This window comes from Mobula birostris, chromosome 8 (genome assembly GCF_030028105.1).
Source record: "Mobula birostris isolate sMobBir1 chromosome 8, sMobBir1.hap1, whole genome shotgun sequence".
In the NCBI taxonomy this organism is placed as follows: Eukaryota; Metazoa; Chordata; class Chondrichthyes; order Myliobatiformes; family Myliobatidae; genus Mobula; species Mobula birostris.
Window position 1 is genome coordinate 118,059,494 of NC_092377.1, and position 12,251 is coordinate 118,071,744.

At 51.2% G+C, this 12,251-nt stretch overlaps 1 protein-coding gene across 4 annotated transcripts in view; it reads right to left on the reverse strand.

Annotated features, from left to right (window-relative positions):
- Window positions 1–3,863: 3,863 nt before the first annotated feature.
- LOC140201628 (large ribosomal subunit protein bL17m-like) overlaps window positions 3,864–12,251 on the reverse strand; it is a 409,469-nt gene continuing 401,081 nt past the window's right edge. Inside the window, exons 1-4 of one of the 4 annotated variants that reach the window (XM_072266022.1) lie at window positions 7,499–7,560; window positions 4,974–5,155; window positions 4,691–4,759; window positions 3,864–4,369 (exon numbers count right to left, since the gene is read on the reverse strand). In XM_072266022.1, the coding sequence (XP_072122123.1) occupies window positions 4,085–4,369; window positions 4,691–4,759; window positions 4,974–5,147 (528 nt within the window). In that variant the 5' untranslated portion in view covers window positions 5,148–5,155; window positions 7,499–7,560 and the 3' untranslated portion in view covers window positions 3,864–4,084. Of the gene's footprint in view, window positions 4,370–4,690; window positions 4,760–4,973; window positions 5,156–7,452; window positions 7,597–12,251 lie in introns of those variants that run through there. The other 3 variants (XM_072266021.1, XM_072266020.1, XM_072266023.1) reach the window with 3 other exon arrangements.

A 12,251-nucleotide genomic window follows, 5' to 3' on the forward strand; every position in this document is an offset into this window, starting at 1 on the left:
CCATCTATGTATGTCTTCACATAATTCAGTAAAACGATTGCTCCGAATCACCATGGTAGTTTTCTTAAACAGAAGAGATTCTACAGATGCTGAAAATTCCCCTCCCTCTTCACTATTCTTCTGTTCCCCACTCTGACCTCTTCTCCTCATCTGCCTATCACTTCCCCCTGGGTTCCCTCCTCCTTCCCTTTCTCCCATGGTCCACTCTCCCCTATCAGATTCCTTCCTCTCCAGATCTTTAGCTTTTCCACTTATCACCTCCCAGCTTCTTACTTCACCCTCCCCTGCCCCCAACCTCATTGTCCTCCTTTCTCTTCCCCACCTTTTTATTGTGGCATCTTCCCCCTTTCTGACGCGTCAACTGTTGATTCGTTTCCATAGACGCTGTCTGATCTAGTCCTCCAGCATTCCACATGTGTTGTGGTAGCTTTCTCTCAGGTGCTCACTGCTGTGGTTTGACTGTACAGGTGGCACTGAACACAGACTGATAGACTCAGCAAGTCTTAGAACAGTACAGGACAGGAACAGATCCCTCGGCCCATCCTGTTGGTGCAGACCTCCATTCCAGATTAAATGGAATGCATTGATGTTCCTATACGTGGGGAGATAGTGACGGACTCTGCTATGCATTGTCTGTACCCCTCTATTCCCTGAATGTGCATGTGTCTAACAGCCTCAAACATCTGTATCGTACCCGGCCCCACCACTAACCCTGGCAGTACATTCCGGACAGCCGCCACTGTGTAAAATCTTGCCCTGCACATCTTTCTTCAACTTCTCTCCCTCACCTTAAATGCACGTCTTTGGTATTAGACATTTCAACTCCCTTGGAAAAAGACAACTCTGACTGTCTGCTCGATAGACACCTCTCAATTTTGTAAACGTCTATCAGGTCTTTTCACAGCCTCCGGCACTCTGGAGAAAACAACTCATGTTTGTCCAACGTCACCTTACAGCTCACACCCTCTAATCCCGACAGCAACCTGGTGCACCTCAGAGCACTGAACAATACTCTAGACAGGGTGGTGAAGAAGCTGGCATGCTGGCCTTCATCAGCCAGGGCAGGAGTTGGGAGTAATGCTGCAGTTGTCTTATACATCGCTGAGGCCAGACTGGAGTACTCTGCTTAGTTTCGGTTGCCCTTTTATAGGTGAGATGCCTTTAAACTTGAAAGAGTGCAGAGGAGATTTATGAGGACTTTTCCAGGACTTGAGGGACTAAGTAATGGAGAGAGGTTGAGACTTAATTTACAAAAGCTTAAAAGAAATCATGAGGGGCACAGATAGGGTGAATACACGCAGATTTTTCCCCAGGGTTGGAGAATCAGGAACTAGAGGGCACACATTTAAGGTTAGAGTGAAGAGATTTAATAGGAACCTGAGGGTCAACTTTTTTTTCCACCAGAGGGTGGAACAAGCTGCCAGAGGAAGGATTTGAGGCAGGAACGTCCACAACATCTGAAAAATACTTTGCCAGGTTCATGGATAGGAAAGTTTTAGAGAGAAGCTGGCCATACGCAGGCAAATGGATCTGGATTATGGGAATCAGTATGGACCATTTGGGCCGAAGGGCCAGTTTCTGTGCTGTGTTACGCTATGACGTTGCAGTTGGAGAAAGCAGAGGCTAAGGTCAGAACAGTGCAGTGGTACATAGTACAGGCCCTTTGTCCCATAATGTTGTGATGATCCTCATAAACCTACACCATCATCAATCTATTCCTTCCCTCCTAGACAGCCCATAACCCTCCATTATTCTTTCATCCATGTGTCAGTTTAAACCTCTTAAATATCCCTTATGTACTCAACCACTGACCCCAGGAGCGTTCTATTGCATTTTTGTAAAAAACCACCGCTAACATTTCCTAAACTTTCAAATCTCCTATCATCCTCAAGAGAGAAGCCTTAGCTTGCTCAACCTAAGTTCGCTCGTTATGTGCTGTGTCGTACGACGTGGCCGATCATGGTCTTTCCATGACCAGGATTGTTCTTGACAAATCTTTCTACACAAGTAGTTTGCCATTGTCTTCTTCTGGGCAGTGTCGTTACATTGGTGACCCCAGACATTATCAATGTTTTTCAGAGATTGTCTTCCTGGCATCAATGATCGCATAACCAGGACTTGTGATGTGCACCAGCTGCACATACGACCATCCACCACCTGCTCTCATAGCTTCATAGGACTCTGATCAGGGGGACTAAACTTGCCCAAGGGTAACCTGCAGGCTAGCAGAGGGAAGGAGCACCCTTCTTTGGTAGAAACATATCTCCACCCCTCCACCCAAGATAGTTAAGTTTGCCGATGACATGACAGCTTGTGGAGGGTTGTTGTAGGTTGCAGTGGGACTTTGACAGGGTGCAGAGCTGGGCTGAGAAGAGGCATGCCCTCAAGTCCATGTCATAAGACATGCTTTCTAATCCAGGTAAATCTCCTCAGCACCCCCTCTAAGGCTTGCACATCCTTGGGAGTGGAGGGCGGAGGGGTGTGTGGACCAAAGTTAAGACGGCACTAAATGGCAACTCCTCTGCTTGCATCTTCAGAAACAGTGCTACTTCTATCTTTGATCTCATTGTTTCCTTTTCAAGGTACTTTTGAAGACCTTCACCTGGAGCTACACTCAGACTTTGGTCTTTGCGGGAATGGGACACGCTCTCAGGGCCTCACAACCGGCTGCTTTTTGACCTCCCAATGATGCGGCCTGGAAGACGAGCATAACTTCGGGGCTCTGGAAACCCGCTGATTCTAGGCTGGTGCCCCTGACTGAAGCGTCACAGGAGAACATGGGACATCGGGAGCAAGGGGTTAGCTGCCGGGGTTGTGTCCAGAGAGCTGCGCCTTTCTGGTGCCGAACCTCTGGGCGCAGAGCTCGGAAAAAGCCACGCGATAGACTTTTAACGTGGTAAATCAGCATATTGTTTGTTATGTCTCCCCACACCAGAGGGGGAGGGGGAGGGGCATGTCAAATTACTGGGTGAACCAGTAGTTTCTGAGATACTGCAAGTCTGTGTCTTTGATTATGTTTGCTGCATGCTTGAGTGCTTGTTGGAGGGTGCTGATGCTTTTTTTGCTGGTAGTGTCGGGGGGGGGGGATCATTGCCCTGCTGCTGCTTGTGCGTGGGAGGGGGGAGCTGGGGTGTCGTTTGAACATTTAACTGTCACTCATTCTATGGGGCACTCCTGTTTTTGTGGATGTTTGCGAAGAAGAAGAATTTCAAGATGTATAGTGTCTATATTTCTCTGATATTAAATGTACCTATTGAAACCCTTCCTATGACGCAAACAGAACTGAGCATAATACTCCAGGTGTGGTCTAACCAGGGTTTAATAGAGCTGCAACATTACCCCACGGCTCGAAACTCAAACACCCGACTAATCAAGGACAACACATCATACACCTTTTTAACCACACTATCAACTTGTGTGGTGACTTTGAGGGATCAATGGACATGGACTCTGTTCCTCCACACTGCTAACAATTCTGCCAGTAACCTTATATTCTGCTTCAGGTTCGACCTTCCAATGTGAATCACTGCACGCTTTCTGTGGATTAAACTCCATCTGCCCATTCTGTTCCCGTGGAACACCACTGGTCAGCAACCCCCAGGCAGAATTCATCCCAGCTACAACCACCCTCTGCCTTCTGTGACTGACCATCCACGCAGCCAACTTTCCATCCCTCCCTGTCATCTTTCTGGATGAAACTTTGATGCAAGCAAGAGAGGGAACGGTCCTGAACGGCCAAACACCCAGCTTCTCCTCCTCTCTTTTGACTTCAGGGCCTTACTCCTGCCCGGAATCCAGTGCTAGCTCCCTGGAGTCAGAGTGGAGTTTTACCAATTCCGGCACACTTCTCAGCAACTTGGTGCTCAGAGAAAAGGAAGATCTCAAAGACGAGAGGGTCACAGGGCTTTAATGTTGAGAAAGTAGACAGAGGAAGTACATTCGAATCGTATTTCTGGAGAACAAAAGTCTCTGGGTTATGGGCCCATTCATTTACTGTGCCTAGCAGGTGGTCCCCAAGGGTGAGGGAGAATGCTGCACACAACCCCCCACACCCTTCCTCCACGGGGAGCCAGGCAAGTCAAAGCTAGGCCGCTCCCGGAACCTGGGACTGGCCTTGGGCCGAGGCCCGAGTGGAAGCAGCCTCCTGCCTCCAGCCCTCCAACAGCCGGTTGAGCAGGGTGTTGGGGTTGTTGCTGGGTCGGGAGGTTGGCAGAGGAGGAAGGGGGTTACCCCGGTACTCAATCACGGCCATTCGTGCCCGGTCGTAGGTGTCCCGGTTGGGAATCTGCAACATCCGGACATAGTTCCCTGTCTGGTTCTGGAAACGGTGTGCCAAAACCTGGAACAGCTTTGGGATCAGGTCCTTCTCCTGGGGTGGAAAGGGGACAGAGAGAGTCAGTGTTGAGAAAGGCACATCATTACCTCTCCCTCTTCACTGCCCCCCCCCCACGACACTTCATCCTCAAGAACCTCCCAAAGCATTCCCTCCTCACCTCCCACAGCACTCCCCTCCCATAGTGTCCCATCCTCACCACCCTGGTCCCACAGAGCTCTGTCCTCACCGCTCCCAGCCCACAGCGTCCCATTCCCAGTGCACTCCCTCCTCACTGCCCCCTCCCACAGTTCATCATGCTCACTGCCACCCCCCCCCCCCACAACAAAGTGCTTCCTCCTCACCAGTGGTACGTACCGTCAGCCAGAAGTCGGCCATCTCCATGGCCCGTGGATCAGTTTCCCCCCTCTTGGCATGGTCCACCAGCTGGGGGAGAGACAGGGGTCAGCACGGGAACAATTCAGCACACTTTACAACCACCCCACCTGTCCCCACCCCTCTTTTCCCACACAACCTCCCATGCCTGTGCTCATGGGAGAGAGAATAAGGCCATTCCAGTTCTCCACACCCTTTCTCTTCTGCGAACCCCTCGGCCGCTACAACCCTCCCCTATACCGCCCACTCCAATCTCCACACTTACCCTCTCGGCGTAGACCCTCATCTCATCGGCCCGTGCCAGGGTGGTCTCGATCCTCTCGTGCCGGACCAGGGCGGTGACAAGGCAGCGCAGCATGTCTATGCGAGAACGCGGTCCCAGGCCCATGCGCCTGTACACCTTCCCATGTCTGATCCACAGCGTAACCGTCAGATGCATCTTCAGCGCTGGAAGATGCACAAATTCAGTAACAGCACTCCTCACCTCACTGATTCCCAGGGCTAGTTCACTCCTAGGCCACCAAATGATCCTCTCTCCCGGCTGCTCTCACCTCCCTCTCCCCCGGCTCCTCTCCCCTCCCTCTCCCCCAACTGCTCTCCCTTCCCTCTCTCCCTCACCCCCAGCTGCTCTCCCTTCCCTCTCTCCCTCTGCCCCAGCTGCTCTCCCCTCCCTCTCCTCTCCCCCTCTCCCCCAGCTGCTCTCCCCTCCCTCTCTCCCTTTCCCTTGGCTGCTCTCCCCCCGGCTGCTCTCCCTTTCCCCCGGCTACTCTCCCTTCCTTCTCTCCCTCTCCCCCCGGCTGCTCTCCCCTCCCTCTCCCCAGCTGCTCTCTCCTCCCTCTCCCCCAGCTGCTCTCCCCTCCCACTCCCCCTCTCCCCAGCTGCTCTCTCCCTCTCCCCCAGCTGCTCTCCCCTCCCTCTCTCCCTCTCTCCCAGCTACTCTCTCCTCCCTCTCTCCCCAGCTGCTCTCCCCTCCCTCTCCCCCTCTCCCCCAGCTGCTCTCCCCTCCCTCTCTCCCTTTCCCCCGGCTACTCTCCCTTCCCTCTCCCCCCGGCTGCTCTCCCCTCCCTCTCCCCCAGCTGCTCTCCCTCCCTCTCTCCCTCTCCCCCAGCTGCTCTCCCCCTCTCCCCCCGGCTGCTCTCCCCTCCCTCTCTCCCTCTCCCCTCCCCCCCTCTCCCCCAGCTGCTCTCCCCTCCCTCTCTCCCTCTCCCCCAGCTGCTCTCCCCTCCCTCTCTCCCCCCGGCTGCTCTCCCTTCCCCCTCTCCCCCCGGCTGCTCTCCCCTCCCCCTCCCCCCTCCCTCTCCCCCAGCTGCTCTCCCCTCCCTCTCTTCTCCTCTCCCCCCAGCTGCTCTCCCCTCCCTCTCTCCCTTTCCCCCGGCTACTCTCCCTTCCCTCTCTCCCTCTCCCCCCGGCTGCTCTCCCCTCCCTCTCCCCCAGCTGCTCTCCCTCCCTCTCCCCCAGCTGCTCTCCCCTCCCACTCCCCCTCTCCCCGGCTGCTCTCTCCCTCTCCCCCAGCTGCTCTCCCCTCCCTCTCTCCCTCTCTCCCAGCTACTCTCCCCTCCCTCTCCCCCTCTCCCCCAGCTGCTCTCCCCTCCCTCTCTCCCTTTCCCCCGGCTACTCTCCCTTCCCTCTCTCCCTCTCCCCCCGGCTGCTCTCCCCTCCCTCTCCCCCAGCTGCTCTCCCTCCCTCTCTCCCTCTCCCCCAGCTGCTCTCCCCTCCCTCTCTCCCTCTCCCCCAGCTGCTCTCCCTTCCCTCTCTCCCTCTCCCCCAGCTGCTCTCCCCTCCCTCTCTCCCTCTCCCCCAGCTGCTCTCCCTCCCTCTCTCCCTCTCCCCCAGCTGCTCTCCCCTCCCTCTCTCCCTCTCCCCCAGCTGCTCTCCCCTCCCTCTCTCCCTCTCCCCCAGCTGCTCTCCCCCCAGCTGCTCTCCCTCTCCCCCAGCTACTCTCCCCTCCCTCTCCCCCTCTCCCCCAGCTGCACTCCCCTTCCTCTCTCCCCCGGCTGCTCTCCCCTCCCTCTCCAACTCTCCCCCGGCTGCTCTTCCCTCTCCCCCAGCTGCTCTCCCCTCCCTCTCTCCCTCTCCCCCTCTCTCCCAGCTACTCTCTCCTCCCTCTCTCCCCAGCTGCTCTCCCCTCCCTCTCCCCCTCTCCCCCAGCTGCTCTCCCCTCCCTCTCTCCCTTTCCCCCGGCTACTCTCCCTTCCCTCTCTCCCTCTCCCCCAGCTGCTCTCCCCTCCCTCTCTCCCTCTCCCCCAGCTGCTCTCCCCTCCCTCTCTCCCTCTCCCCCAGCTGCTCTCCCTTCCCTCTCTCCCTCTCCCCCCGGCTGCTCTCCCCCCAGCTGCTCTCCCTTTCCCCCGGCTACTCTCCCTTCCCTCTCTCCCTCTCCCTCCGGCTGCTCTCCCCTCCCTCTCCCCCAGCTGCTCTCCCTTCCCTCTCTCCCTCTCCCCCCGGCTGCTCTCCCCCCAGCTGCTCTCCCTTTCCCCCGGCTACTCTCCCTTCCCTCTCTCCCTCTCCCTCCGGCTGCTCTCCCCTCCCTCTCCCCCAGCTGCTCTCCCTTCCCTCTCTCCCTCTCCCCCCGGCTGCTCTCCCCTCCCTCTCTCCCTCTCCCCCCGGCTGCTCTCCCCTCCCTCTCTCCCTTTCCCCCCTCTCTCTCTACCTCACTCCCTTTACGCTTCCACTACCTCCCCCTTTCCCCATCTCTCCCAGTCGCTTCACGAACTCCCTCCTCCACCCTTTCCCTTCCGCATTCTCACCTCTCCTAATCTTTCCCTCCCTTCCTCATTCTCTCCCGTTCCTCACCCCATTTTCTCTCTCTCTCTGCCCTCACTCACCACCTCCCCGCTCACAGCGCCACCATCTCCGGGTACGCGCTCTCTACCTCCGGCCGGAATCCCGATTCCCGCACCAAGGTTCCGCGAGAAAACTGAAGTTAAGTCTCATTCGAGGGGCTGAAAGGCCTCCTCCTCGCCCAAATAGCGGATCAGCATTGAATTCCAGACGTACGAAATTTAAAAATAGTTACTTGTTCAGCAGCTATAGTCAAACTTGCACAGGAAGTTTCGAAATAAATATTTATTTTCAGTAAAACCAGTCTCCGGGATGTTTCTTTGTCTGTGGTGTTGGGCTCTAACAACCGTCTGTCCCCTACTTTGAAAGACAGCAGCGGGTGGGATGTGGTGCATCATGTGGACCTGAGCACAAGGATATTGAAATGCAGATATGAGGTGTGGGAACTGAACTGTGGACGATAGTTCGAACGGACTGAAACCCACTCAGTGCAGACTGTGTGTGAACTCCTTCAGTGAATCCGAAATACACACACACACACACACACACACACACACACACATACATTCACACATACACTCACACACATCGATACACAAACTCACACACACATGCACACACTCACACCTCCATACACACTCACACACATTCACACATACACACATATCAGAATCAGATTTATTAACACTAACGTGTGTCATGAAATTTGTTAACTTAGCAGCAGCAGTTCAATGCAATACATAATATAGAGGAAGAAAAAATAATAATAAATAATTAAGTAAATCAATTAACAGTATATGCATGTCGAGTAGATTAGAAATTGTGCAATAAAAGAAATATTATATATTAAAAAGTGAGGTAGTGTTCATGGTTTCAATGTCCATTTAGGAATTGGATGGCAGAGGGGAAGAAACTGTTCCTGAATCACTGAGTGTGTGCCTTCAAGCTTCTGTACTTCCTACCAGATGGTAACAGTGAGAAAAATGTATGCCCTGGGTGCTAGAGGTCCTTAATAATGGACGCTGTCTTTCTGAGACACCGCTTCCTGAAGACGTCCTGGGTAATTTGTAGTCTAGTGCCCAAGATGAATCTGACTCAACTTACAACTCTCTGCAGCTTCTTTCGGTCAGTACTGTGCAGTAGCCCCCCACTCCCCATACCAGACAGTGATGCAGTCTGTCAGAATGCTCTCCACATAGAATCTATAGAAGTTTTTGAGTGTATTTGTTGACATACCAAATCTCTTCAAACTCCTAATGAAGTATAGCCGCTGTCTTGCCATCTTCATAGCTGCATCAATCTGTTGGGTCCAGTTTAGGTCCTTGGAGATCTTGAAACTGCTCGTTCTCTCCACTTCTGATCCATCTATGAGGATTGGTATGTGTTCCTTCCTGAAGTCCACAATCAACTCTTTCATCTTACTGATGTTGAGTGCAAGGTTGTTGCTGCGGCACCACTCCACTAGTTGGTATATCTCACTCCTGTATGCCCTCTCGTCTCCATCTGAGATTCTACTAACAATGGTTGTGTCATCAGCAAATTTATAGATGGTATTTGAGCTATGCCTAGCCACACAGTCATGGGTATAGAGAGAGTCAGTGAGGAGGAGATATTATCACCAATCCACACAGACTGTGGTCTTCCGGTTAGGAAGCCGAGGATCCAATTGCAGAGGAAGGTACAGAGGTCCAGGTTCTGTAACTTCTCAATCAGGATTGTGGGAATGACGGTATTAAATGCTGAACTATAGTCAATGAACAGCATCCTGACATAGGTGCTTGTGTTGTCCAGTTGGTCTAAGGCTGTGTGAAGAACCATTGAGATTGTGTCTGCCATTGACCTATTGTGGCGATAGGCAAATTGCAATGGGTCCAGGTCCTTGCTGAGACAGGAGTTCAGTCTAGTCACGACCAACCTCCCAAAGCATTTCATCACTGTAGATGTGAGTGATACCGGGTGATAGTCATTAAGGCAGCTCACATTATTCTTCTTGGGCACTGGCATAATTGTTGCCTTTTTGAAGCAAGTGGGAACTTCTGGCCGTAACAGTCAGAGGTTGAAAATATCCTTGAATACTCCCACTAGATGGTTGGCACAGGTTTTCAAAGCCTTACCAGGTATTCCATCAGGACCTTCCACCTTGCGAAGTTCACTCTCCTTAAAGACAGTCTAACATCGGCCTCTGAGACAGAGATCACAGGGTCACCAGGTGCAGCAGGGAACACTGACATACACATACACACACACACACACTCACTCACTCATACACACACACACACTCCACTCACTCATACACACACACTCACTCATACACACACACACACTCCACTCACTCATACACACACACTCACTCATACACACACACACACTCCACTCACTCATACACACACACTCACTCATACACACACACACACTCACTCATACACACACACTCACACACACACACACACACACACTCACCCATACACACACACACTCACGCACATGTACAGACGCAATCACACACATATTTACATACTCATACTCATATTTACAGACAAATTCACACACACTTATTCACACATCCACACACATTAACACATAAACAAACATTTGTTATACATTCACACATACACACACATTCACACCCATACACTGACACACACACTCACACACATATATTCACAAGTACATTCACACAGACACACATACACACAACAATTGATGCTCACGCATGTACAGACACATCCACACACACACTCAGGCATCCTTACGTACCCTCTCACACACACATTAAATGCACACACATACATTTACACACATGCACATACACAGACAAATTTACTCACACACACATATGCCATACACACACATTCCCAGACATAAACATTCACACATACACAGATTCACATACACACATTCAAACACATTCACACACATACTGTACATTAAAACACAGGAAATATACACACAAATTCACACACACACACACACACATTCACACATCCACACACACTCACATACACATATTTCCAGATACACACACATTCAAACATGCGCACACACATTCTCACACACACACACACACACACACACACACACACACGCATGCAATCACACACACACACACTCATTTACACATACACACATATTAACATATTGTGACGGGGTCCTGAATTACCCCTATGAACTGTGCTTTTGAAAAGAGAGAGAGAGAGTTATTTAACACTAACACCTTGTTTTAAGAGAGAGAGAGACAAAGACTGCTCACAGGTTGTTTGTACTTTCTCCAAGGACATCGCCTGCTTGTCCATTCTTACACAGACAGAGATGGGCAGAGTTATTTCAGAGACAGTTGGTGCTCAGCACGGGAAGATAAAATAGAATGACTTGGCCTCCACTGTTGCCCGTGGCAACAAATTCCATAGATTCACCACCCTCTGGCTAAAAAATTTCTTCGCATCTCTGTTCTGAATGAGCACCTTTCAATCCTGAAGTCATGCCCTCTCATACTAGACCCCCCGTCATGGGAAACAACTTTGCCACATACACTCTGTCCATGCCTGTCAACATTCAAAATGTTTCTATGAGGTCTCCCCTCATTCTTGTAAACTCCAAGGAATACAGTACAAGAGTGGACAAATGTTCCTCATATGTTAACCCTCTCATTCCCAGAATCACTCTAGTGAACCTTCTCTGTACCCTCTCCAACATCTTAAATAAGGAGACCAAAACTGCCCACAGTACTCCGAGTGAGGTCTCACCAGCGCCTTATAGAGCCTCAACATTACATCCCTGCTCCTATACTCTATTCCTCTAGAAATGAATGCCAACATTGCATTCGCCTTCTTCACTACTGACTCAACCTGGAGGTTAACCTTAAGGGTATCCTGTCTGAGGACTCCCAAGTCCCGTTGCATCTCAGAACTTTGAATTCTCTCCCCATTTAAATAATAGTCTGTCCATTTATTTCTTCTGCCAAAGTGCATAACCATACACTTTCCAACATTGTATTTCATTTGCCACTTCTCTGCCCATTTTTCCAATCTATCCAAGTCTCTCTGCAGACTCTCTGTTTCCTCAGCAATACCGGCCCCTCCACCTATCTTCGTATCATCAGCAAACTTAGCCGCAAAGCCATCTATTCCATAATCCAACTCATTGATGTACAATGTAAAAAGAAGCGGCCCCAACATGGACCCCAATGGAACACCACTGGTAACCGGCAGCCAACCAGAATAGGATCCCTTTATTCCCAATCTCTGTTTTCTGCCAATCAGCCAATACTCTATCCACGTATGTAACTTTCCCGTAATTCCATGGGCTCTTATCTTGTTAAGTAGCCTCATGTGTGGCACCTTGTCAAAGGCCTTCTGAAAATCCAAATATACAACATCCACTGCATCTCCCTTGTCTAGCCTACTTGTAATTTCCTCAAAAAATTGTAATAGGTTTGTCAGGCAAGATTTTCCTTTAAAGAATCCATGTTGAGTTCTGCTTATCTTGTCATATGCCTCCAGGTACTCTGTAACCTCATCCTTGACAATCGACTCCAACAACTTCCCAACCACTGATGTCAAGCTAACAGGTCTATAATTTCCTTTTTGCTTCCTTGTCCCCTTCTTAAATAGTGCAGTGACATTTGCAATCTTCCAGTCCTCCGGAACCATGCCAGAATCTACTGACTTTTTTAAAGATCATTGCTAATGCCTCTGCAATCTCCACAGCTACTTCCTTCAGAACATAAGAGTGCATTCCATCTAGTCCGGGAGATTTATCTACCTTT